Raw genomic sequence first — 27,634 nt, 5'->3', positions numbered from 1 at the left:
ACAACCATAATAAAACAGAGATAAATAATTAGCCAGATAAAGAGTTCAAAACAATAGTAATAAGAATGCTAAATAGGGACTTCCCTGGTAGCACAGTGGTTAAGAATCTGCCTGCCAATGCAGGGGACACGGGTTCAAGCTCTGGTCTGGAAACATCCTACATGCCACGGAGCAACTAAGCCCATGTGCCACAACTACTGAGCCTGTGTGCCACAACTACTGAAGCCCATGCACCTACAGCCCGTGCTCCGCAACAAGAGAAGCCACCCAATAAGAAGCCCGCACACCACAACGAAGAACAGCCCCCACTCGTGGCAACTAGAGAAAGCATGCATGCAGCAACGAAGACCCAACGCAGACAAAAATTAAAAAAAAAGAATAGATGCGCACAGTGAGAATTTTAACAAAGAACCAGAAAATATAAAAAAGAAACAGTCAGAGCTGAAGAATACAGTAACTGAAAAGAAAAATACACGAGAGGGAATTAACAGAAGATTAGATGATACAGAATAAAACGTGTGATCTGAAGGATAGAATAGTGGAAATCACCCACTCAGAAGGGCAAAAAGAAAAACAAATTTTGAAAAAATGAGAATAGTTTAAGGGAGCTTTGAGACAACATCAAGTGTACTAACATTTGCATTATAGGGGTCCCAGAAGGAGAAGAGTGAGAGGGGTGGAAAATGTATTTGATGAAATTATGGCTGAAAACTTCTTGAACCAGATATCTAGGTACAGGAGACACAGTGAGTCTCAAACAAGATGAACCCAAAGAGACCCACACCAAGATATATCATCATTAAAATGGCAAAAGTTAAAGATAAAGAGAGAATTTTAAAGGCAGCAAAAGAAAAACAAAGACTCACATATAAGGGAACACCCCCCGATAAGGTTATCAGATGATTGTTCAGTAGAAACTTTGCAGGCCAGAATGTAGTGTCATATATATTTAAAGCACTGAAAAGAAAAAGCCTACAACCTAAGTTACTCTACACAGCAAGGTTATCATTCAGAATTGAAGGAAAGACCCAAGACCAGCGGCGAAGAAGGAGGCGACTCGCGGCGAGATGGAGGCAACCTTAGAGCAGCACTTGGAGGACACAATGAAGAATCCATCCATTGTTGGAGTCCTGTGCACAGATTCACAAGGACTCAATTTGGGCTGCCGCGGAACCCTGTCAGATGAGCATGCTGGGGTGATATCTGTTTTAGCCCAGCAAGCAGCTAAGCTAACCTCAGACCCCACTGATATTCCTGTGGTGTGTCTAGAATCAGATAATGGGAACATTATGATCCAGAAACACGATGGCATCACAGTGGCAGTGCACAAAATGGCCTCTTGACATCTTGTATCAGTTCTCCAGCAGCTTGTCATGGGGACTCAATCGTACCTTATGTTAATTATCTTATAGAGCTATTAGAGTTCCCGTAATTAGGCCATTCATGTAATGTGCATTGGGCACTTTTCTATTAATTTTAGAGTAAGCTGCTTTTTGACACTCTGGATTGACTTATCAAAATACTAGTTAAGGGAAGTATGTTTTGAAGCAACAGGTTTAGGTCACTTTGTACACAGAATTTTGTTATGTTTAATAAAACTGGTTGGAGGAAAAAAAAAAAAAGAATTGAAGGAAAGATAAAGATACTAAACCTACACTAAAAGTAATGTGATATATATAAAGCTATAAAGTCTCCACCAAAACACTATTAGAATTAATAAATGAATTCAGTAAAGTTGCAAGGTACTCTATACACTAATAATAAACTATCAGAAAGAAAATGCAAGAAAACAATCCCATTTACAATCCCATCAAAAAGAATAAAATACCTAGCAATAAACTTAGCAAAGGAGGTAAAAGACCTATACTTCAAAAACTATAAGACATTGATGAAGGAAATGGAAGATGATACACATAAATGGAAGGATATCCCATGTTCATGGATTGGAAGAATTAATATTGTTAATACTATCCAAAGCGATTTCCTCCCGTAGGTCACCAGTGCTTCCAGGTCATGGTCATTTTGAGCCTGTATCTGGGTGACTTCTAGGCGGTCGTGTCATTGACTGCTCCCCACCCCCCAACTCCACTGTGGTCCTGCGTGTCTCCTGCCCTCCCCTCCCCACTGACCCCTCTCGGGTCCCCTCCGGGCCTTCTGCCCCTGGTCGCCAAGGCTTGCCGCGCTCTCACCCACTGCTGTCATTTGGAGGAAAGATGAATGGGAGGGCTGATTTTCAAGAGCCGAATGCAGAAGTTCCAAGACCAATTCCTCACATAAGGGCTGATTACATTCCAACAGAGGAAGAAAGAAGAGTCTTTGAAGAATGCAATGATGAAAGCTTCTGTTTCAGATGAATCCTTTCAGGTCATCCCAAATATGGTTCCATCCCTAAACTTATATTTGCTTGCATCATGGGATACTTTGCTTGAAAGCTTTCCTATGTGAAAACTTGCCAAGAGAAGTTCAAGAATCTTGAGAATTCCCCTCTTGGAGAAGCTTTATGATCAGGACAGGCATGACGATCTTCACCAACTGGGCACTATTCTCAGAAGTCAAAATATGACTCAAGCATGAGTGGTCATTTATCTTTTGTGACATCCCCAGCAGCAGACAACATAGAAAAAGAGATGCTTCCTCATTATGAGACAACTCCATTCAGTGCTCTATGAATGAATCTACTCCCACTGGTATTACTGATCATATTGCCCAAGTCAAAGTTAACAAATATGGAGATACTTGGGATGAGTGAAAAATTGCATCATTGGACCTACTGAAGAAGTTTCAATATCCAGCGTCATCTAGGTGGTCATGAACATCTGCATGCTTTGAGCTCAGCAGCAGTCTTCATAAACACATTTAAAACTAGAACCTGGGTTTTTGTGGTTTGGCTTATGAAGATGATGTTCTAAAAACTTACATTTTAATGTAATATTGTGTGAATGTATTCATTTGGGGGAACTCTCTGAATGATGGTAGTATACCATGATTGTACACAGTTTGTGAAATTGTTTTAAGTTACAGGGCAAGGATACTTTTATAAAACTATCAAGAGAATGCAATGCTGTAGAATCACTGTATCTGGAAATAAATGATACCTGCATGTTGAATTGGGGTGGGTGGGTGTAGCAATCATAATTTTAAGTCTTAAACTTTATATGAAAGATTATTAAAAAGCCTTTCTCCAGTGTTTGCTGTATTCTCTTAATGTTTATGGTAAATAAAATATAAAGGAACATGCATAAAAAAATACTATCCAAAGCAATCTACAAAGTTAATGCAATCCCTAACAAAACACCCATGACATTTTTCACAGAACTAGAACAAATAATCCTAAAATTTGTATGAAACCACAGAAGACTGAAAATAGCCAAAGCAATCTTGAGAAAAAAAAGAACAAAGCTGGAGGTATCGTGCTCCCTGACTTCAAACTATACTACAAAGCCACAGTAATCAAAACAGTGTGGAACTGACACAAAAACAGACACACAGATCAAGGAAACAAAATAGAGAGCCCAGAAATAACCCCCCTCACATATTATCAATTAATCTATGGCAAAGGATGCAAAAATATACAATTGGGGAAAAGACAGTCTCTTCAATATGTACTGTTGAGAAAACTGGACAGCTACATGTAATAGAATGAAATTAGAACATTTTCTCATACCATACACAAAAATAAACTGAAAATGCATTAAAGACCTAAATGTAAGACTGGAAACCATAAAATTCCTTGAATAAAACATAGGCAGGGCTTCCCTGGTGGTGCAGTGGTTGAGAATCTGCCTGCCAATGCAGGGGGCACGGGTTCGAGCCCTGGTCTGGGAAGATCCCACATGCCACGGAGCAACTAGGCCCGTGAGCCACAACTACTGAGCCTGCACGTCTGGAGCCTGTGCTCCGCAACAAGAGAGGCCACGACAGTGAGAGGCCCACGCACCGCGATGAAGAGTGGCCCCCGCTTGCCGCAACTAGAGAAAGCCCTCGCACAGAGATGAAGACCCAACACAGCCAAAAATAATAAATAAATAAATAAATAAAAGACTTTAAAAAAAAAACATAGGCAGTACACTCTTTGACATAAGTCTTATCAATATTTTTTGGATCTATTGCCTCAGGCAAAGGAAACAAAAGCAAAAATAAACAAATGGGACCTAATTATATTTAAAAGCATTGCACAGTGAAGGAAACCATCAACAAAATAAAACGACAACCTACTAAACAAGAGAAGTTATTTCCCAATGATTTATCTGATAAAGAGTTAATATCCAAAATATATAAAGAGCACATACAACTCAATATAAAAAAAAACCAAACAATGCAATTACAAAATGGACAAAAGTCCTGAATAGACATTTTTTCCAAAGAAGACATACAGATAGCTAATAGGCACATGAAAAGATGCTCAACATCACTAATCATCAGGGAAAGGCAAATCAAAACCTCAATGAAATATCACCTCACACCTTTCAGAATGGCTATTATCAAAAAGAAGATAAATATAATAAATATTAGTGAGAAAGTAGAGAAAGGGGAAACTTAGTTCACTGTTGTGGGAATGTAAATTGGTACAGCCACTGTGGAGAACAGTATAAAGTTTCCTCAAGAAATTAAAAATAAAACTACAATATGATCCAGCAATTCCACTCCTGGGTATGTATCTGAAGAAAATGAAAACACTAATACAAAAAGATACATGTAATGCAATGTTCATAGCAGAATTATTTATAATAGCTAAGATATGGAAGCAACCTAAGTGTCTATCAATAGGGGTATGGATAAAGAAGTTGTGATTGATATATGATAAATACATACACACACACACACATACACACACAATGGAATATTACTCAGCCATAAAAAAGAATGAAACTTTGCCATTTCCCATATGTATGTACCTGTATCATACTTAGTGAAGTAAGTCAGACAGAGAAAGACAAATACTGTGTTTCACTTACATGTAGAATCTAAAAAATAAAACAAATGAATGAATATAACAAAATAGAAACAGACTCATAGATACAGAGAACAAACTAGTGGTTACCAGTGGGGAGAGTGGTGAGGGGCGGGTCATGATAGGGGGAGGGGATTATGAGGTACAAACTACTAGGTATAAAATAAATAAGATACAAGGATGTAATATACAGAAAAGGGAATATAGCCAATATTCTGTAATAACTTTAAATAGAATATAATCTATAAAAATAATGAACTACTGTGTTGTACACCTGAAACTAATATAACATTGTAAATGAACTATACTTCAATAAAAACTGCAAAAAATGCAAATTAAAAAAATATTGTACTACTTCATGGATAAAGTAAGTATCTTACAGCAATACAATTCCATTTATACCTTGGCCCTGTTTTGTGCTATTATTATCATATGTTACATAGTACTGTCATACTGATACATATGTTATAACCCTTCACAATAAATTGTTTGTGTTAACTATCAAAAATGAATTAATAAATAAACAAACCATCTATGGCCAATTGATTTTTGACATGATGCCAAGACCATTCAATGGAAAAAGAACAGTCTCTTCAACAAATGGTGCTGGGACAGCTAGATATCCATGTGCAAAAGAATGAAATTGGATCCTTATTTCACACCATATATAAAAATTAACTCAACATAGATCAACAATCTAAATATAAGAGTTAAAACCATAAAAATTCATAGAAGAAATAATATGGGTAGATCTTCATGACCTTGACTTTCACAATGATTTCTTAGGTATTATACAAAAAATATAAGCAACAAAAGAAAAAATGGATAAATTGGATTTCATCAAAATTAAAGACTTATGTCATCAAAGGCCATTATCAAAAAGTGGACAAGATAACCTACAAAATTAGAGAAAGTGTTTGCAAATCATATACCAAATAAGGGTTTGTATCCAGAATATATAGAGAACTATTGCAAGTCAACAACAAAAAGATAAAAACCCAATTTAAAATGAGCAAAGGTCCAAAGAAGATAAACAAACGGACAACAAGCACATGAAAAGATGCTTAACATCGTTCGTCATTAGGGAAATGAAATTCAAAACCACAATAAGGAAGTTCACAGCCATTAGGATACCTCATAATATAAAAAGGAGAATCAGAAATGTTGGCAAATGTGGAGAAATTAGAAACCTTGTACACTGCTGATGAGAATGTAAAATGTTTCAGCCATTTTGGAAAATTGTTTGGTGGTTCCTCTAAAAGTTAAACAGAGAACAGAATGGCAATATAAACCTACATTCCATCCTTAGGTATATAATAATCGAATACAGGTCCCAAAGCAAGTATATGTACACACATGGTGCTGGGACAGCACCCATAAATAATCGAAAACAGGTCCCAAAGCAAGTATATGTACACACATGTTCATAATAGCACTAGTCACAACAGTCAGAAGGTGTTAACAGCCCAAATGTCCATCAACGGAATTTATGGATAAAGAAATTGTGGTATATACATACAATGGAATATCACTTGTCCATAGAAAAGCAATGAAGTACTAATAAATGCTACAGTGTGGATGAACCTTGAAAACATTATGCTACGTGAAAGAAGCCAGACAAAAATAAGGTCACATATTTTATGATTCCATTTGTATGAAATATCCAGAATATGTAAATCCATTAAGACAGAACGCATACTGGTATTTGCCAGGGGCTGGGGTGGAGGTGGCGGGGTGCAAATGACGAGAAATTGCTTTATGGATTAGGGGTTTTATTCTGTAGTCATGGAAATGTTTCGGAACTAGGTAGAAGTGTTAGTTGCCCAACATTAGGAATGTGTTAAATGCCACTGAATTGCTCACTTTAAAATGGTTAATTTTATGTTATGTGAATTGTACCTCAATAAATTATTTTTTAAAAACTTTGCTGGTACCCAGTACGTGTTTTAAATGTTAATCTTCTAAATAGTTTACCCCTATTAACATAATTAAGAATACACAAGCTTCAGCAAACTGAAAACAAAATTAGCCAATTAGCAGATGCAGGAATTGGAAACAGGAGGTTAGAGGAATGCTTGCAGTTAAAATGACAATAAAAACGCCATCCGACTTTTTGTAGCCAAGATGACACACCCAGGTGCCTGTCCTTGACTAGAGGCAGGAGAGGTATATCCAGACCTTTCATTCAGGGCAGGGACAGGAAGAAACAGGAAATAATCCTTCAAGTCCATGTCAGGGAGCTGTGCTTTCTGCATTTTTTCTTTCTGGAAAAGGTGGTAGATTGTGTTCATTCTACTGCAGGGAAACCTTCAGAGACGGGGAGCCAGGACTGAGAGATAATCGAGCAAGACTGAGATTTCTCAGTTTGTCTAGATACTTGTAGAAGGCAATAACTGTGTTTTAAATGAAGGTTGAGTATTATAGTAGAATAGACCTTGGACTTTATTTTTATTTTATTTATTTATTTAGCTGCATTGGGTCTTTGTTGCTGTGCGTGGGCTTTCTCTAGTTGCAGCGAGCGGGGGCTACTCTTCGTTGCGGTGCGCGGGCTTCTCAATTGCGGTGGCTACTCTTCGTTGCGGTGCGCGGGCTTCTCATTTGCGGTGGCTTCTCTTGTTGCAGAGCACAGGCTCTAGGCACTCAAGCTTCAGTAGTTATGGCACGTGAGCTCAGTAGTTGCGGTGCACAGGCTCTAGAGCTCGTGGGCTTCAGTAGTTGTGGCACACGGGCTTAGCTGCTCCGCGGCATGTGGGATCTTCCGAGACCAGGGCTTGAACCTGTGTCCCCTGCATGGGCAGGCGGAGTCTTAACCACTGTGCCACCAGGGAAGTCCAAGACCTTGGATTTTAGAGTAAAATAGACCTGAGTTCAAATTCCAACTCTGCCCCTTAATAGTCATGTGACCTCATGTTATTTACTTAGCCATTTCAAACCACAGTTTTCCTTTCTCTTAAATGTGAATATATAACTCTGAAAGATTATTGTGAAGATTAAGTGAGGTAGATACAAAGTACCCAGCACATGCCAGCACATAGTAGATACTTGATGCTAGTTATTTTTCTTCAATCAAATTACAGATGACTTCTCCCTTCCACTTCACTCCCCCTCCAAAAAAAGTAATTAGAGTTGGTTGATGAAGAAGGATAATAAACCAAACCTTCAATTACAAGAGATAACAAAACAATTATACCAGGTGATGAAGACGAGTATTCAAAGCAATGCTTTTTCACCTGGTAAAACATCCTGCATGAGGAGGGATAAAAGCAGATTCCTCGCAGAGAGATCAGCAGAATGACAGAAAGAGGATGCTGAACAATTTCATCCCAGAATCCTTGCCTTTTCTATTGGCCCCATAAGAAACCAAAGGTATCCACATCCCATGAGCAAAAGGAAGCTCAGCTGGGGAATGACTGACAATGAAATCATTTGAACAAGAAGAGTAATGGTTTTCTTATCCTCCTCAGGAGGTTCTAGGATTCAGAATGCTATAGTGACTAAGAATGTGGGTATAGAGCCATACGGATGTTGGTTCAATTCCCAGATCTCCTACTTACTAGCTATGGACCTTAGGCAAGTCACTTTCCTTCTCTGAGAATTGGAATTCTCACTTATAATGAATAATACTTACCTTCTAGGGTTGTTATGTGTATTATGCAAGATAAATACATGTAAAGTGCTTAGCACAATGCCAAGCACATAGTCAACAACTCATAAATGTTCATTCCCTCCCTCTTCCTATCACATAAAATTCTACCCTATTTTACAGAAAGGGACTCCTTTTAAAGATGAGACTGTCATGAAAATGAATCATTATTCTACATTTCTTTTCATTCAAATTACTATTTAAGGGTCCCCTACATTACGTTATGTAGACTCCTATCAATATGGCTCAATTTAAAAGTTGAAAGACAAGAGGCTTTTGTCAGTGGAAAATACAACAAATTAAAAGTTAGAAACACTGAGTTTAGCCCTAGCTTTTCTGCTAACTAGCACACCATCTTTCTGGGCCTGTTTCCATATAGTGAATGGAGAAGTGTGGGCTCGACTATCCCTTCCAGTTTTAAACTTACATGAAACTAATCACTAAAGCTGAAGGACAAGTCATAGCCTTTGCTAGTAAGAAGAGTCATGGACATTAGGCTATTTGAGAGACTTCAAGAGGTCAACTAGTTTATTTAATGTTAGAATGACTTAAGCCCAGCACCTAGGATGGAGATCCTATATAATTCCTTGTTGGCATTTTCTTAAATATTTATTTATTTATTTATTTAGGCTGCGCCAGATCCTAGTTGCGGCATGCAAGATCTTCGTTGCCGTGTGCGGGATCTTCATTGCTGCATGCGGGCTCTTTAGTTGCAGCATGCAGGATCTTTAGTTACAGCGTGTGAACTCTTAGTTGCAGCACGCATGTGGGATATAGTTCCCTGACCAGGGATTGAACCTGGGCCCCCTGCATTGGGAGCACGGAGTCTTAGCCACTGGACCACCAGGGAAGTCCCCCTTGTTGGCATTTTCTAAGGTTTATTCTCTCTGAAAGTAAGCCTCTGATTTTATATGCATAGAATAATTAGACTATGCAAATAACATGAGTATATAATAGTCACTGTTGATATAATGAATCAACCTATATTCAGAGATATGATGATGAATTCTTTGGTATGGAATATTTTTAAAGTAATCATAAAAGGGGACCTAGAAAAGAGAATTTTGTTATTTGGTCTGAAATATCCGCATAGTCTACTTTCAGGGCTGAGGGCATTTTCTCCTATTTTCAAAGCAACTTAGTTAAGCTTTGATCCCTGTGCTTTGAAAGATAAAACATAACAAAAAACTTCACAAATGTGTATGCGTGTGGCACATACACATACACTCCTCTTCTCCTAAAGGAAATAAGATCTATCTATCTCTCAAATAACATCAGTTAGATGTGAGTCCAAGGAGACTTGAATTGTCTTTACCTAGTAAATCAAGCAATCTATGAATACTACCATGGGTAGAGCTTCTAGGAGGCCAAAACTTAGGGAAGGTTATTTAAAGGGCAGATTCAAAGTCTCAAGGTTAAGGACAGAATGTGGTAGCTTACTGAATCCATCTCCCTAGTCCAAGAAATAGGCAAAAACTTCTTCAGACTATTGAACAGAAGACTAAATGCCTCCAGGGGAGTTCATGCTCCTCCTTGGCCTACATATCTTAATGTAGCACCTTCTCTCCACAGACAATGTGAAATCTAGAGACCCAATGTCATACATGATCACTGCCCTCAAGATGCTTGCAATCCAGCCAAGACTCCACATACGCACATAGAAACATACACTATAGAGGCTGGAAAGGTTCTTTAGAGATCATACAGTCCAGTGGTTTTCACACTCTTTCATAGAGCTTTCAAGGGTTCCACAGAAGGGCCTCAAACTGACATTAAGAAGGGCCGTAGGGGGATTTTTTGCACTCAGAAGGCTCTAGATCCACAGGCTTATTTTTTTTAAAGAAACTCCCTTTTTTGTCTCAATTTTGTATATTGGAGTTCTACAGATTTTATTAGTAGAAAGGGTTTCATAAGTAAAAGAAAGACCGAAAACCACAGCTCGGATCCAAATATTTCATTTCAAAGATGAAGAAATGGAGGTCCAGATGCATCCAGCAATCCGTCCAAGGTTTTGCTGCAAGTGTTTAGCCAAGTCATGAAGTATTGAAGAGAGGAGAATACATTTTGCCTTGTGGTATTTCTGCTGCTGCTAAATGCCAAATAAGTGCTAGAGAAAAATTATGTGGGTGGGCACAATCACAGGGGCCTGTGGTACATATGGGGCTGCTTCCTAGGGGAGGTTGGACTTAAACTGGGTTATGGCCTTTGGGGAGGGTTTCATGAGTTGGAAGGAGGAGGGCGTCCTGGCAGAGGTACAGTCTGAGTAAAGGTGCAGGGGCACGGATGCATCAAGAATGTTTTTCCAGCCATTCCTTGTGGACCTATGTCTCCTACTCAGAAAACTTTTTTATTCCTATTCTGACAGAATCTTTTCCTACTGACCCTTTCATACTGGCATCAGTACTGGAGGATTCAGCTTTGATATGAGCCCTAATAAGCTGCAGTTTCGACAGTTGGCACGATCAGCTAATTCTTGCTTTTATCTCCAACAGCAAGCTTGGAAATAAAATATCAAATCTTATCCCATATACTGATATACCATAATTACCAGGGCTTTTTGATTATGTGTGGCTAGACTTTTTTCATAATATCTGGGTACCCATTTCCTGCACATAATTCTGTTGAATTGTCATGGTCACAAAAACCATTCTTCCTAGGAGACATTGTATCTCTGTTTCTATTTAAAGGACACAAAACAAAGCAAGGGATTCACGTTGCCTTTGGTATAATTAGCATCAGAAAAGATTATAATAAATTGTTCTTGGTTAAAAGTAAAAAAAAATATTGGGAGTTGATATTATTGCTCAGTAACAATGATTGAGTTGCTTGACTTTTTATAGCATAACCATGGCATTGGTATGCGCTGAGCATTCATTAGAACAACCTATGGTATAGGTATAGGGTGCGTGTTCATTACAACACTTTATCTCACTATAAAATGGGAGTAATACAAGGGAGATGACGTATTGAAAGTCATGCCACAAATAAATTATTGAAGCAGGATTACAACTTTGGTCTCTTAATTCTTAATAAGGCTTCCTTTCTCCAAAATCACCCTGATTTGAAATATTTTCTCAAGTATAATAAGACTGCTTGAAACTTTCTTCCATCTTTTCTCTTGTTCTTCATGGAGCAGCCAATGTGGAAGGGCAAATATATTAGTCAGGGTTCTCCAGAAAAAGAAAAACAGTAAGATAATTAAGGTGTGTGTGTGTGTGTGTGTGTGTGTGTGTGTGTGTGTGTGTGTGTACAGGGGGCGAGAGAGGGAGAGAGAGAGGGAGGGAGGGAGGGAGGGACAGAGGAAGAGAGAGAGGGAGGGAGGGAGAGAGGAAGAGAGAGAGGGAGGGAGGGAGGGAGGGAGAGAGGGAGAGGGAGGGGGAGGGGGAGAGAGTGAGAGAGAGAGAGAGAGAGAGGGAGAGAAGGAGAGAGGGAGAGAGGGAGAGAGGGAGAGAGGGAGAGAGGGAGAGAGGGAGAGGGAGATTATGAGAAATTGGGTCACATAATTATAGAGCCTGAGAAGTCCCAACATCTGCAGGGTGGGTCAGCAAGCTGGAAACCTAGGAAAGCCAATGGTATAGTTCCAATCGAAGTCCAAAGGCCTGAGAACCAGAAGAGCCAATGTTTAAGTTCTGGTCCAAAAGCTGGGCAGTCTTGAGACACAAGAAGAGCCAATGTTTCAGTTTAAGTCTAAAGGCAGATAAAGGCCTACGTCCCGCTCAAGTAGTTTGGCAGGAGTTCTCTCCTCCTCAGGGGAGGGTCAGCCTTTTTATTCTGTTCAGGCCTTCAACGGATTGGATGAGGGCCACTCACATTAGGGAAGACAATCTGCTTTACTCAGTCTACCGATTCAAATGTTAATCTCATTCAAAAATACCCTTACGGATACACTCAGAATAATATTTGACCAAATACCTGGGCACCCATGGTCCAGTCAAGTTGACACAAAATTAACCATCACAGCAGGGATGGGGGAAACTGTTACCTCATCTGGGGAAATAGGACTTGGGGACTCATCAGTTCCTTTCTGCTCAGAGATGGACCAGCATCTCCAGTAAAGTAGGGTTCGTTTTTTTAAGAACTTCTAGACTGAATGAAGTTTCCGAGACCAGAATTCCTATGGAAGAGATTTCTAGAGACTGAGGAAACCATGTCCCTAGCTCTTTAAATAGGGGAAAGATGCAAAATCACTAGTTGAAACTGCCCTCACTCCCTTTGCAAATTATCTTTTATTTGGACTGGTCCTACCTTGCATTTTCCCCTCTGTTGGAGCTTAGGCAGGGTTTGGAGCATCAAGGGATATCAGGCAAAGGAGCCATGACCTATAGAAAAACATGGAACTATAGCTGTAGATTAAGGTAGATTATAGAACCAAAATATAGGAACACGTCAAGAAAATAGTCCACTTCCAGGGAGTTTATGGAAACTGAAGGTCAGAATAAAATAACAGATCGGAGCCAGGAAAGTAATCAATAGAAGACTCCAGAAGCTAGATGGCAAGGCAAGTCCAAGGAAGGAGTCAGAATAGTAGAGGCTGACACAAGGATCCAGAGACAAGAAGAAACCAGACAACTTCTGTCCCTGACAGGAAACCTTTTAGACTTTTTCACTGGAGCCTAGGACCTGCTCACCAGGATCTGGCTGTTCTAGTACCAATATGGCCACATATCACAGAATCAGGATCCTTGTCAGAAGCATCTGCCAAGGACTGTGAGAAACCCACCAGAGGCTGGAGGTTGGGAACAGATTTCAGTGACAGGTAGGAGAACTGCAAAGACAAGGCCAAGAAGAAAGAAGACAGTAAAGAATTTTTAAGTATCTAAGTCCTGTTTGTAACAAATCTTCCTCAACCCCCAAGGATGGGTTTCATGGAGGGCTTCACTGTGTTGAAATCAGACTACACAAATGGTAGAAAATGCTAGTCTTGCTGTTGGTAAATTTCATCATTAATGTTGCTCCAGTGAAATATTACTTCCAGTAAATCCCATGGCAATTAACACTTTTTTCTCTTTTCCTGAAAACTTGAGCCAAGTTGGAAAGCCTTACCAACCTAATCTCTTTTTGTGGTTATAATTTTGGGACTACCACAAACTTCTCTTTCTCTCATCCCCATGCCTTTTCTAGATTCCACAGTCCCACTCCATGACAAGTACAATACAAAGTAATATATAGGTATTGGTTACAATGTCCTATCTTGAATGATGAATGAGAGTACTTATTCATTCATTCAACACATGTATTGAGTTCCTACTATGTGCCAGGTATTTTTCTATGCACTAGATATACAGCAGTGAGAAAACCACACAAAAATCCCCTCTCTCATAAAGCCTGTGTTTCTGTGAGCTTCCTAACGTGCTTTTGGGAGAGCCTGGTAAGTAGGACTTTTGATCTTTCCTCATACACACATGAAGAATCAGCTTTTCACTGTAACCAGAAGTTCTTTCTTCTCTGCCTGCACTTTAATGGTTTAATGGAGCATCTGAGTCCTAGAAAATTATTTCTATTCTCCATCAAATATGACCGAGGATTGGGATAAATGGAAATCTGAGTGTGGTTTAGAACATCCAATTCTTACAGTATAAATACAGTATCTTCCCTCACTAATTCCTTGGACTTCTATCTACTCCAAAATGTACACCTAAGCTCTATTCATCAAGCTCCTGGGCCTCTTGAAGCCAGACCCCTGAGGGCCATCATTCAGAATCTACAAATATTTATTGAATAGCCATTAAGTTCCAGGCATGCTCACATAATTATTTCACTTATTCCTCACAACAACCCTATGGGAGATGCAGAATAGGTATTCCTAACCTTCCTAGACTTCAGTTTTCCCAGCAAGATGTGTCAATGACTTACACAAGGTCAATAAGCTAGTAAGTAGTTCTTTAAAATATGAAAATCAGGGCTTCCCTGGTGGCGCAGTGGTTGAGAATCTGCCTGCCAATGCAGGGGATGCGGGTTCGGGCCCTGGTCTGGGAAGATGCCGCATGCCGCGGAGTGACTAGGCCCGTGAGCCACAATTACTGAGCCTGTGCGTCTGGAGCCTGTGCTCCGCAATAAGAGAGGCCGCGATGGTGAGAGGCCCGCGCACCGCGGTGAAGAGTGGCCCTCGCTTGCCGCGGTTGGAGAGGGCCCTCTCACAGAAACGAGGACCCAACACAGCCATAAATAAATAAATACTTTAAAAAATATATATGAAAATCATTCTTTTGACTCCATGGCCCTTGTCCCCTAGTGTCCTTATGGGGGACTCTTTTTCTTTATTAATCATCCTATGTGCATGAAACATGGTCACAAGCACAGCATATGTAGTAGCCTTAGTCCTTGGAGCAGGTATATTCAATCATCTTGACTGTTCAGTAGCTCATATTCCCTTTAGATTCCACATTTGCATGGAGGCACCAAGAGGGGACAGGAGGATAGTGGTGGTAGTGAAAGATTCATTCAAAAGCATATGACTGAGAGTCTGCACTTCTATCCCTACTCAGTTTGGGGTTGGGAAACCTGAGGTCTGGGCAGTTTCACAGTAGAGATTAATGCAAAAACATTAATGCAAAAAAAGATTAATGCAAAAAGTCATTCATATCTGTATGAATGGTGAAATTTATGAATATTCTACTTTACCATTGGTTGGTGGAGAACCTTCAGTTTTGACTTGGCTACAAGGAGTTAATTAGATAGAAGCACCTATACTGATCATCTGGAGGTTTTTCGGTACTGTTTTTTGTTTTCTTCTTATTGTTTTTTACCTGCCTATCACATTTACTGTGTGGGTTGGCACATGGACACCATTTAATATTGCAAATCCAAAGGGTTTCTTGGATTCACCAAGTCAGTTCTCATTTATGTGTAAGGATGAGACAGACAGGAGAACAAGAGAAAGGGAGCCGGTGACATAATTCCCCAAAGACCATTAGAATCAATACTTTGTTTCTATCCCAACTCCTACTAGACCTTTCCTTAAAGCTTCAAACAAAAAGAAAATAAACTGACTTTCTGCCAGTTCCTTCTATCCCCTTGTGACCCTGTGGTGGAGATGGTAATAGGGAGGATAAAGATCCCAAAGACCTGAAGCCAATGGAAGTCATCAAGCAAGTAGCCCAAAGCATCAGGCAACTAGATAAACATCCCCAGGAGAGTTGAGAATTGACTGCTGTTATGAGTGGGAAAAGTCAGCTGCAGTCAGGTTACTGATTATTTTGCAGTAGAAACATTATCCTCAGTGCCTGAACCCCCGGAAACATGAACAATGAGAAGGAAACATTTTCAGTAAATAACCTAAGCTGATTTGACAGGGGTCTGAATCCGGCTCCAGCCCAAATCCAAAGGTAAGAAATAAAGGAGGCAGCTGTACCTTTAAATTCAGTCCTTGACAAAGTCCCAAGAGACTCCATTTTTATTTTTTTCTGCCTCTGCAAAAATGATACTTGCTCATCTCATCACATTGATAGTGTAATGTCAGCACTGGAGGAACAAATTGTATGTGTGCATTTTTAAAATTTGGGCCTAAGAATGTCACTCAGGTAATGTTCCTTTGAGATCCCAGGGTTTTACATTTCCTTCTGTGTTCCTTATCAGATCCTTTGGCTGGGGGCAGGGGAAGGAGCTGAACAGAGGACTTTGAAGCTCAAAGGTTATTTCCATCCGAAGCTGTTAAGACTGTTTGCCCTCAATGGCCCAGAACCTCTAAATCCTTCCCCTTAGAAGTCTGCTCTCAAATAATTCCATCACTGTACTTTGTCCTGAATGAGAAATAGTCACTTCTTTGCCCAAATTCCTTTCTTAAACAATCGGTTTAAAGAAAAATATACATCTGAAAATCAGGAAATTTAGCACAATTCATAACGTTAACAACCAGTACATTCAGTGTTAGATATGAATGAGAGGAAGACTTCATTGTTAAATACAAAGTAAACTTATTTATCTAAAACCCAAAAAATACAAGTGTTTTTAGGCTGTCAGTTGTTTCAGAATACAGGTAATCACGGGAAAAGGGAGAAAGTTAGTTTGGATGAGAGGTTTTAATCTTACCGGATTTCAAATGTGCCATCTGCCAGCCCTTCCGACAGTCAACAGATTCTACAGAGGGAACGTGAGGCGGCTGTGACCGCTCCCAAAAGGCTTCCACTCTCTGGGCCTCTGTATCCTCAACTGTAAAACAGGAAGGTTATTTTATATTATCTTCAACATGCCTTCCAGGGCCGACATTTCCTGATTTCAGAGTCCCTTCCACAGGTCCTGTGGCCACTTCCTAAACAGGCCTTCTCCAGCTCTAAAGGCATTGGCTTCTTCTGTAAACTCAAAGTTTCTGCTCACAATTTTATCCTCACTGAAACACTGGAGGATCTTGTCTGAGGTCTTGTGGTAGGCAGAATTCTAAGATGGGCTCCCAAGATTCCCAGTCACTGGTGCGTACACACCTTCCCCCAGTTATTCAATAAAACAGTAATCTATCAGTAGGTACTGCTCTGAAGGTATTGCAGATGTAATTAAGGTCCCAAATCAGCTGACCTTAAGATAGGATGATTATCTGGGTAGTGCTGACTTAATTGCATGAGCCCTTTAAAAGCAGCCTTTGCTCTGGCTGATGAGAAAGAAGTCAGAGAGATATGCTCCAGCTGGCTTGGAAGAAAGCAAACATTCATCTTATGAGCTGCCTTTGGGGGCTACATGGCAGAGAACTGTGGGCAGCCTCTAGGAACTGAGAGCAGTCTCCACCCAGCAACACCCAGAAGAAAACCAAATTCTTCCAACAACCTGAATGGAATTAGAAGAGGCCCTGAGCCCAGATGAGGAATGGCAGCCCTGACTGGATACCTGGATTTCAGTGCAGTGAGACCCTGAGCAGAGAATCCAAGCATGCTGTGCCCAGGCTTTTGGCCCACAAAAACTGTGGCCTAATAAACTTATGTTGTTTCAAGCCATTAAGTTTGTAGTAAGTTTTAATACAGCAGTACAACACTAATACAAGTTCTTTTAGCCACATAGTCTTGGCTCCTGTTGACCTCTCCACTTATTTTTTTGCTTTAAATTTCCCTTAGCTTGTGAATTATTTCCTCTTCTTCACATCACTTTCTCTGAACAGACATGAGCAGGATTTACAGATAATAAATCTGTAAGTGAAGCAACATTACATCACTTAGCCACAGCTACAACTTTCTGTCATTAGTGAAATTAAAGACATGAAATCCAGTAATGTGAATTAAATACCTGGTCATCCAGAGGAATGGAAAAATAAATCCAAGATGATTCCACGCATCTAGCTAAAGTTCCAGGGTTCAATGCAAATCCAGATACAAGATCAATTCCTTCATTTGGTTATCTAGAAATATCTAGGAAGCACTACTCTGTGGCAGGCAGCGGGGATACCATGATAAGCAAAACAGACAAGGCATCTGCCCTCATGGACCTGACAGTCCAGTGCAGGGTGGTCCAACAGAAGTATTATGTGAGGCAAATTTGTCATCTTAAATTTTCTAGTATCCACCTTTAGAAAAGCAGATAAAAAACAGATGAAATTAATTTTAATATATTTTATTTGACCCAAGGTATCCAAAATATGATTTCAACATGTAATCAATATACAGAATTATTAATGGTTTGTATTTTACACTTACAACATATCTCATTTCAGACTAGCCACATTTGAAGTGCTCAATAAGCACATGTGGCTCATGGCTACTGTGCTGGACAGCACATCTCCTTGATACTATGATGCACTGTGATAATTTGTTAGGCTGTGGAAACGTGAAAGGCAAGGCATTGAACTTAGATTGGGAAAGGGAGAAAACAAGGGAGGCTTAATCATGTTAACTGGGTGAATGGTGGGTACAAGGCTGTTCCAGGATGAGGGACCAACATAAGCAAAGAACAGGCAGTGTGAGAAGAATGAGTTTGCTCAAAGGCCAGAGAGAGGAAAGTGGACCATTCCCAGAGAACTGCAGGTATTTCAGACACTGCTGGAGTGTGGACGGGGAAGGGAGAAGAAAGGCCCATGGAATTAGGCTCACTGTCTACTGATCCACTCTCTCAGCTCTGCCTCTTCCAACTTAGGGTCACTCATAAGCAAATCCTGCCCAGTCCTTTCCCTGCTTGGAATTGTTACTGCCTAAACCCCTTTTCCCAAGAGTATCTTACACGTCAGACTCTGTTAAATAGTCAGCTTCATTTGGCCATAGCATTAATAGCAATCACCCAAGGAAAAGTCTATCCTGGGGGGCCAAAATACTGGTTTTACAGTGCCCCAGACATTTAGGTCATGTTACCAACCGCTGTGGGCTTCTCTGCTTGCCCCAGAAGTCTCTCTTTTCTTCCATGAAAGTAATGATAATGATAACAACAGATGACATGTATTAAGTCCTTATAATGTGCAAGCTAAGTGCTTTACATGGATTATTTCTTAACTCTCACAGCAACTCTCTATATTAGGCTCTTTTTGTTATCCCTTGTTTAAAGGTAAGAACTGAGGCTTAGAGTGGTGAAGTGATTTGTTCAAGGTAATACAGCTAATAGAATGTACAGTTGGAATTTAAATCCAAGGAGTCTGAATTTAGATGGTCAACAAGCTGTAGTACATCTTCACCTCCCTCTCCACACACACATAGACACACATGCACATGCACACACAGCAAAAGCTTAACGCTGAGAAATACATGGTTAGGTTGGACCAAGCTCTCAGAATGGTGAGCTGGTGGTCATTCTGAGGGAAGGGACCTGAGAGGATGGAGAACATCCTGCCCCTCGTGGTACTAGGATGTGGAGCCAGGAAGAGAAAAGGTATCAGGATCGACCCGCCAACCCTGAATTCTGAGTACCCCCTAGCTAGGCCAGCACTTATGCCAGCTCATGCCTACTCTGGGCTGTGCAAGAGAATATTTAGTAAGAAAGACTGAATATCTAGTAAAGTTGTTATTGTTTGGGGAGGAACATGCGTGCACACACACACACACACACACACACTCCAACCTCCCAGAGGTGCTTCTCTGCAAGGTATAATCTAATTGGTGTCTCGAGGCTGTTGGACTAATTTATCGCCTCTGTTCTTGTCTTTGATCCAGGAGAGAAGAGGGAATGGATGGCAAATGCGGGAGCTGTGTTGCCAGTCATTCTGAGCCAACAGAGTGACTAACCAATTCCCTCCCAACCTCATCATCCCTATCTAGCTACCCACCCCCCCCATCTTTGTGGCAAATAATTAAGCTCGTAAGCACTGGGCAGTGTTAGCTAAAGCTGACTGAGATATTCAAAAACAACCCAAAACATTCTTCTTTCTGGTCTGCTGCCCTGGATTAGGAATGGCTTATGATTTGTTTTGTTCTGCTTTCTTGCTGCCTGTGATCTCTAATTTACCCTTGTGCTTTGACAATGAACCTGTTTCTCTTTAAATGGTAGAAGACAGTTCTAACTATGGCAGGTGGAGATGGAGGCAAATGCCCGAGCCCTACAGAGACTGAATCAAGATAAACAACCTAATGATTTAACTCTTTCCTCAGCTGCTGGCTGCCTCGCATTACCCAAGAGTACATGTGCTTAGTTCATTTGTCTTTCACTTGTCTTTGCAAGTGGACACTTGGTAACTTTGGTGTCGCTCTCCCCAACACAGCTGTGTGGGTGTGCACACGCTTAACAGTGCTGGAAAATTATCATGGAGATTGAGGGTAAAGAAAAAATCACACATCACAGCTGTCTGGTAAGGGGTACTAGATGAAGAGAATTGTGTCGCTTCCCTGAACACCAATGGTTTGCAGAACCCACACCACGGGGGATCTTATTAGAAATCCAGATTCCCGGGGGGCACCCCAGTGCTACACAATCAGAATCTCTGGGAGTGAGGCCAGAAGTCTGTGGGACTCAGTAACTCTGATGCCCACTCACTAATGTTTCAGAACCACTGCTTTACTGAATCCCTTCTGAAACTCTGCGTAAAAAGGCAAGAAGGCAGAGTAAAGGGAAAAGTGGCTTTGGTTTTAACAGAGGTTCTCAGCCTTGGATGCACATTAGAATCATCTGGAGAGCTCTAAAAATACTGATGGCTGGGCCCTGGCTGCAGAGGTTTGAACTCAGATGGTCTGATGTAGGGCCCAGGCAACATAATGTTTTAAAAGTTATCCAGATGATTCTAATGTGCAACCAGGGCTGAGAACCACCATTTACAGAAATATATGGTAGACTGTCATCTGGAGGACTTTGCCTTTTCAGTTATCTCCTGGTCAATGCCCTGGTTTGGAGCCAGGATGGCTCTGTGTAATGGGGACGTATTACCAGTTTGTAGGCAAGGAAGCTAACGCACATTGAGTGCTGTTATGCATCAAGCACTACAATAAGCATTAGGCCCACACAGCCCTGAGCAGGTAAATTTCCTGGGAGCAACCACCGGCAAACATCCAAGGGGAGGAATTAAGATAAAGAGATGATTAGTTCACAGGACCAGACAGAGAGGTGCTGATCATAATCATTCAAGGAACAAATGAACAAAAGAAGTAGGAGGCTCCAGGCGTATATTTGGATTAGGTTAGGCTTAGATGCAGAGGGCTAGACTAAATGACCTCATATTTCTTCCAAACTTCTTCTACAATGCTCTGAAAAAGGATAAGGGCAGATATGATTTGGAAGTTGTTCCTGTGCATTCAAAATGATGGAGAAAACTGAGGTCTGATGTCCAAAACCATTCTCAACTAAAACTTTGAGATGACCCTTAGAGAGGAACGAAGTCAAGCATTATCATACCCCTTTTATAGACTAGAACAGTGGTCCTCGATCTGTGGTCCCTAAAACTTATTAGAAATGTAATTCTAGTCCTAGTAAATGAGAAACTCTAGGGGTGGGGCCCTGCAATCTGTGTTTTAACAAGCTCTCCAGGTGCTTGCTCTGGTGCATGCTCAAGTTTGAGAAGCACAGCTGTAAGTGAGTTCGTTCAACTGACCTCAAAGGAAGAGTCGACTTTTCCTTTTTTTCACATCAATAAGTATTCACCAAGGAGCCTGCCTATCTAGCCCTTGATCACCCCCTTCTCAGAACTGCGCTGGAAAATGCTGAGGTACAGGGCTGCGATGAGAGCTGGCATTGTGGCTGGGAGGATACACTGGAGATTGGGCCTCTAAACCCTGACGTGTGCTTGCAGTGTGACCCCACGGAAATCAACTAACATCTCTGACTCAAAATCTGGCACACAGCAGGTGCTCAATAAATATTTATCTGGGTACCTGTAAACCAAGGGTAATAGTGCTGAAGGAGGCAGGGTACTGTGAAGTCAGACGTATCTGAGTTTGGGTCCTGGCTCTGCCTTTAAACTAGCCTCTTGACCTGGAGCAAAGCACTTCCCACTTTAGCCTTGGATTTCTCAGCTATAAAATGGAGGAGAGGGATTCTAATTACAAGCTCTCCAAGGGCTCTGTTGACATCTAAAATATTTTGTTTAAAGATCTGCACTTCGATATTGAGAGAGTTTAGTGACCCAGTCAGTTTCTGTAAAGATACAGCCATACAAACACAAACTCTTCTGTAGCCTCAGAATACAGAATTCTGTAGCCTCTATATACTGATCAATTTCCAGTACCCAGTAAATGACTACTTCTACTAACACTACCACTGCTACTATAGGAGGTGGTTTACTCATTAATATGGGGCAAGCAACCACCCGATTAAACATTACCCCAACCCACTTATCGCTTTCCATTGTCTGAGTAGTACACAGCGGTCTCTCTTTGTGGCAGGAAGCTGCTTGGAGTAGCTGGGAGACATGCGCAGATGACTGGGGAAGCCGCTGAGCTCATTAGGCTTGCAGGGCTGGGTGAACCCCTCAATGGCCCTTAAACATTAGAAGGTGAAAAATATAACAAAGGGTCAAGGAAAACATCATCAGGAAGGAAGGAAAATAGTGAAAAGAGCTAGGGCAGTGGGAAGAGGCTGGCTGGCCGGGGATGCGAATCCCTGCTCCACAGTAGCTGTGTGAACTTAGGCCATTTAATATCTCTGAGCCACGGACTCATGTGTGAAAGGGAGACCATAACACCGGTTTCATAAGGTTGTTCTCCTCACTAAATACGACAATGCAATATAAAATAAAAAGTTTTTTAAAAATAGGACAATGGACCACGTAAAGCACCCGGTTTCGAACCCAACACAATCTTAAGTGCTCAGTCAATGAGAGGGGATATTATTGTCCTGATTTACCTTTGCATGTGAAATTCAAGGGAGTTGTGAGATCCTGGCAGCCTGCAACTTAATCAAACAAAATAACGGGTTTGACAAGTACCTGCTACATACAGAGCTCTGTACCAGGTACTGTGAGGCATAGCCAAGAAATGGCAGGCGGAATCATACAAAATTGCAACATTTGACCATTTAACCAATAAACCCACCAAAGTTATATGATTCAACCTAATATACGAGCCTGTGCCTCATTTCATGGAAGGTCTGATACTGTGGAGAAATGACTGATTTGCACAGGAAAACAATAGCAATCCCCCAATGTTTAAGCAAGTGCTAAATTGAATATAATGTAAAATGAGCTTTTTCTGGCTGAGTGTGACCGACTGAGATCCCCATACTTTCTGAGTTGCTTTTTCAAAATACTACCTTCGTTTCTTTCAAAATACCACCCACCTGGCCCAGCTCCCTTCCTTCCAGCCAGCTCATGGATAGGAGGCCAGTGGCACACTCAACCCTCACTGGAGGAGCCTGGCATGCTGAGGGCTGGGTTGAGGAGCTCCCCTGCCCCAGTCAGGAGCTCAGCACAGCCAAAGGGAGGCCGACGTGCGGAACAGAATGCTCCTTGAGGTTCCACGAGCCTCCAACCGACGGCAACGGGCTGTTTCATAGAGCTGATCTCTGCCGAGTCCAAGTCCTCGCAGTCAGCACGACGCCTGCAACCCTTTCATTATAAAAATGTATGCATAACCCACAGAGCCCTACCACTTCCACCTTCCTTGAGTGGCTGCTGGGTTTTACACCCACCAGATTAGATACATTCTGACTTGTTCAGACACCGGTAGTTTAGGTGGTCCCGGAAGCCAAGGGGATTAAGGGCCGCTGAATCAAAGGAGAAATTGGAGGCACTTTCCCAGGTGGAGGTTTCCCAAAGGCAGCCGCACCTCAGCTGATGTTAGAGCCAGACTCATCGTTTTCCCCCCACTGCCTCCTTAGACGGAGCCTGTCTTTTATCCTCGTCAAATTGGGGACGGTGGCACATCCCTGCTGTAGAGGAGTAAGGCCACTCTGTTTCCAGCCTGGACACTCTTCATGCTCTCCCCTGAGGGAAGTTTGGCCTCCAGGCTTCTCTGGTTCCACATTTATTTCACAAACATTTATGTAACACTCACCATGTGGCAGGCGCTGTTCTAGGCGCTACGCACATAGTAACTCATCTATTATTCTCATAACAACCCTGTGCAATCTGTAGAGTTATTAAACCCATTTTACAGATGAGGAACCTGAGGCACAGAAAGATGATGTAACCCACCCAAGGTCACAGAGCTGGTAAGTGGGAGAGCTGAGATTCGACCAGGCAGTCTGACTCCACAGCCTACTCCCTGAACTACTAGAATATCATGCCTCTGGAAGTAAGACTTTTCTAAGGGGTCAACTGGGGCAGAGGGAAGGTCAGAGGTCTTACTTAGAGGTACAGCCACTTGCAGTAAGGCTTGAATTGGGGGGCACTAAAGACATCTGCTCTAAAATGTCTCCCCTTGCCCTGCTGAGTCACAGTTCATACTCTGATCCCTCTTCTGAGGCATCCAAAGCCCTTCCTGAGTTGTGAATAAAACTTGGCAGGGGTAATATAGTCACCATTGGTCATGAACACCCAGGCCCAAAGCACGTTATCATAGTCAAAGCAGTGTCCTGAGACTTTGGCTCCCTAAACAGGCAAGTTGTGAAGATGAGGAAGGGAGTTTAGGGAATGTCTATGGCTGCCGGAGCTGCCCAGGAGAGACAGACCTGAGAATGACCATGAGGAGGATCCCTAAGTAGCCGGGGATTTCATGTGAAAATACTGGCTACCTGGGGGCGGCAAGGCCCCACAAGAACAAACAGGGCTACACTGAAGATAGTCGTTACCTCCTCCCTGGTCTGGCCCCCAATCTGATTTCTTTAACCCCAAGTCAAAGCTGATGGGCAGCAGCAAGGTCCTCTTCTGCCAGAGCAGAGGCTCCCCCATTAATGAGTGAGGCCCCTGGTGAGTGGGTGTCCAGACTCAAAGTTGCCCCCGTCGTGGCTCTGACACCGGTCAGTGAAGTCTGTGTCCAGCTCAGCCCCCTTGCGGCATCACTTGAGAGAACAAGGTGACAGCAAAGCATCCAGATCGGAAGGTACAAGAAAGCCCTTTAAAGGTCTGAATGAGCCAAGGTTATTGACTGTGGCAGTGACAGGCAGGTCCTCTGGGAAGGCTTACACCCTAAGCACTCAGCTTCTATCATTATTAACATTAAGGTGAATCTCCCCTTTATCAAACATCTGATTTGTGCCAGACACTGTTATGGGTGTTTTACATGTATTAACTCATTTAATCTTCATAGTGACTTTATTATGTAGTTATTATTATGAAGAAAACTGAGACTCTGAGAAGTTAAGTAACTGCTTAAAGGTCACATAGCCACTAAGTGGCAAATGGGGGACTTTCTGTTTGTCCCCAAAGCTATCTTCTCTGTATCTAAAATACAATGGGGTCCATGCAAAAGGAGGTGACTTTTGCATGTCCCCATCAATCTTTTATCTCTCATTTGGAAGTAGGTATAAAGGATTCTGAGTTACTTGGCGGGCCAAGGACCTAGCAGGTTGGGGATCACGGAGGAGGTGGGCCACTGCCACTCACATCATCACCAAGGCACCCATCTCCTCACTTATGTCCAACCCGGGCCCTCCTCACCAGGATAAACTCATACATGAGCATGTGTTTGGTGGGTTTCACCTTGGATGGAGTAGAGGGCCTACTTTCTTTGTAGGGTGCCATTTGCCAGACACTTCACGAACAGGAGACAGGCAGGGAATGAATAGTAGGACATAGAGTGGCTATTTGTTGAAACTCCTCTCCCCTTAGGTCTCCCTACCACCCAGATGGTTAGGCCATGTTGAGTGGACTCCTCCATTCTGGTTCTTTAATGTGGAGCTGCCCGAGCACTAGTCAACAAGTAAACCTGCCAGGCTACACTGAGACTGAGACCTCTCTCATTTCTGTGGATCCAGACTGTCCCTTGGTCAGAGTGACTTGGTTGGAGAGCAAGGCTACGTGCTATGGAACCATTCAAAGGCTTTCATTTGGGACAAGGATCACCTAGAGTGCCTCTGTGTCCTAAGGGGCAGAGGAGGGGGAACAGGGCCAAGTAAATGCTGAGAACATACGGGATGCTGTGGGCCAAGGTCACAAATCTTACACTGCCTCATCCCCTTGTACTTGGAATGACCTTCAGGATCCACACAGACTCTTAGGCATGGAAGGAGGGAGAAGTTCTGCTGTGTACCCTCTAACTCTAATCCATGTAGGAACTCCCTTTCTAGCCCCAAGAAAGCAGATTGGAGGAGAGTTTACTTTGCCCACTTCTAGCCCCCAGGAACAAACTTTAAATAAATCTCTCTCAGGAGGGAAGCAAAACATAGCTTCATGACTCAGCGAGACACCAAGTCCCTTAGAGGACAACATCTAGCGTGAATTAAGAACATTCATACTCACCTAAACAAACACCAAGCATGCAGGTGGAACTGCGTAGGTTTCCAAAGCAAGTTTTATCAATTTCTGTCTCAAATCAGCTCCTCTTCCTGATCCTTCCATTCAGTCATCCAGACTTGATGTCAGAGTTGTCACTGAATATGGGGGGTGAGAGAGAGAGGACCATTCAGGAAATTGTGTTGCTTCTCCTTCCTAATGAGGCTTGCACCCATTCTTTTCTTTCTATCCCCTCTACCACCACCTCAGTCTCTGACTTTATCCTTACCCTGCCCCCTCTGCTATGCACTACCTTCTGGACTATCTTTCCGTCTCCAGGGCTGGCCTCGTGAGCACGCTACCTGTGCGCTTTCATTTTGCAGTGGGCCTGCAAATTAAGTAGCCAGTCCTGTCTGTCTCTCCCCATCCAGACGCATCTTACACAGGATATTTATTGCCAGAGATTTTTTGCTAATATCAATAATAATGCCTTAATATCTCTAATGGCTCTCCAGTGTCTCTAGAATCAGACTCAAACTCCTCAGCCTGGCCTCCTGTTATCTGGCCTCTGTCTAAGCTTCCATACATCCCATACAAATTCCACCCATTCCAGAATTGGGGATGGTTTTACCATTAACTCACTGTAGCAGAATGTTTAACAGCTCACATTTTGGAGTCAGACAGACCTGGCTTAGGGTCCTGATTCTATACTTACTGGCTCTGTGACTTTGGGCAAATGTCTTAACCTCTCTGAACCTCAGTATCCTCATCTGTAAAGAGGGAATACCAACAGTGCCTGTCTCATAAGGTCGGTGTAAGAACTAAATGAGATAATAGAAACAAATCTCTAAGCACAGTGCCTGGCCTAAAGCTCTCAATACTAGCTACTAATATTGTTTGTTGTAATTATTACAGAGCTGAGTGGTTCTAAAAGTCACCATGCCTTTGTTCCAGTCTACTCAGCCATATTGCTGACTGGATTTCAGGTATCTCACAGTGACCTGCCGTGTTCTTCTTCCTCCCTCTTATGTACACTTCAACTACCCTCCTCTGGTTGTAGATCATCATAATTTGCATGCTGTTCAGTCACTAAACTCTGGTGCTGCATTTTCTCATCTGTAATATACGAATCTCATAACACTTTGCAGGTTATCACAAAGAATGAAATAAAATAATGTATGTAAATCATAAACCTGGCATATATTAAGTGCTCAATAAATAGTTGCTATTACAAATATATTCAAACTTTACTATTAAATCTGGTGAGATCTTGCCCAATTATCCCCTCTACCACCCACCCCAGGCAGCCTTTGCATTCTAACAACAACCTTGTCAGAGAGGGTCTCTGGGGAAACCCTCCATTTTTTGCACTTCAACCAGAATAATCTTTTGTTTTTAAAGGGAC

At 41.8% G+C, this 27,634-nt stretch overlaps 1 protein-coding gene and 1 pseudogene across 1 annotated transcript; both read left to right on the top strand.

Moving 5' to 3' along the window:
• Positions 1-1,032: 1,032 nt before the first annotated feature.
• LOC132357494 (ragulator complex protein LAMTOR5) lies at positions 1,033-1,562 on the top strand. The gene has a single exon (XM_059910991.1). The coding sequence runs from the start codon at positions 1,068-1,070 to the stop codon at positions 1,341-1,343; it is 276 nt and encodes a 91-aa protein (XP_059766974.1). The 5' UTR covers positions 1,033-1,067; the 3' UTR covers positions 1,344-1,562.
• Positions 1,563-2,213: 651 nt separating this feature from the next.
• Positions 2,214-2,898, top strand: LOC132357639 (OCIA domain-containing protein 1-like; annotated as a pseudogene).
• Positions 2,899-27,634: the final 24,736 nt, after the last annotated feature.

This window comes from Balaenoptera ricei, chromosome X (assembly GCF_028023285.1).
Source record: "Balaenoptera ricei isolate mBalRic1 chromosome X, mBalRic1.hap2, whole genome shotgun sequence".
In the NCBI taxonomy this organism is placed as follows: Eukaryota; Metazoa; Chordata; class Mammalia; order Artiodactyla; family Balaenopteridae; genus Balaenoptera; species Balaenoptera ricei.
Note: the sequence above shows the minus strand (reverse complement) of the source record. Positions and strands in the feature narration are given on the sequence as shown.

What these genes read in the sequence shown, in the direction of transcription:
- LOC132357494 (XM_059910991.1), top strand. Translation starts at nt 1,068, where the DNA reads ATGGAGGCAACCTTAGAGCAGCACTTGGAGGACACAATGAAGAATCCA.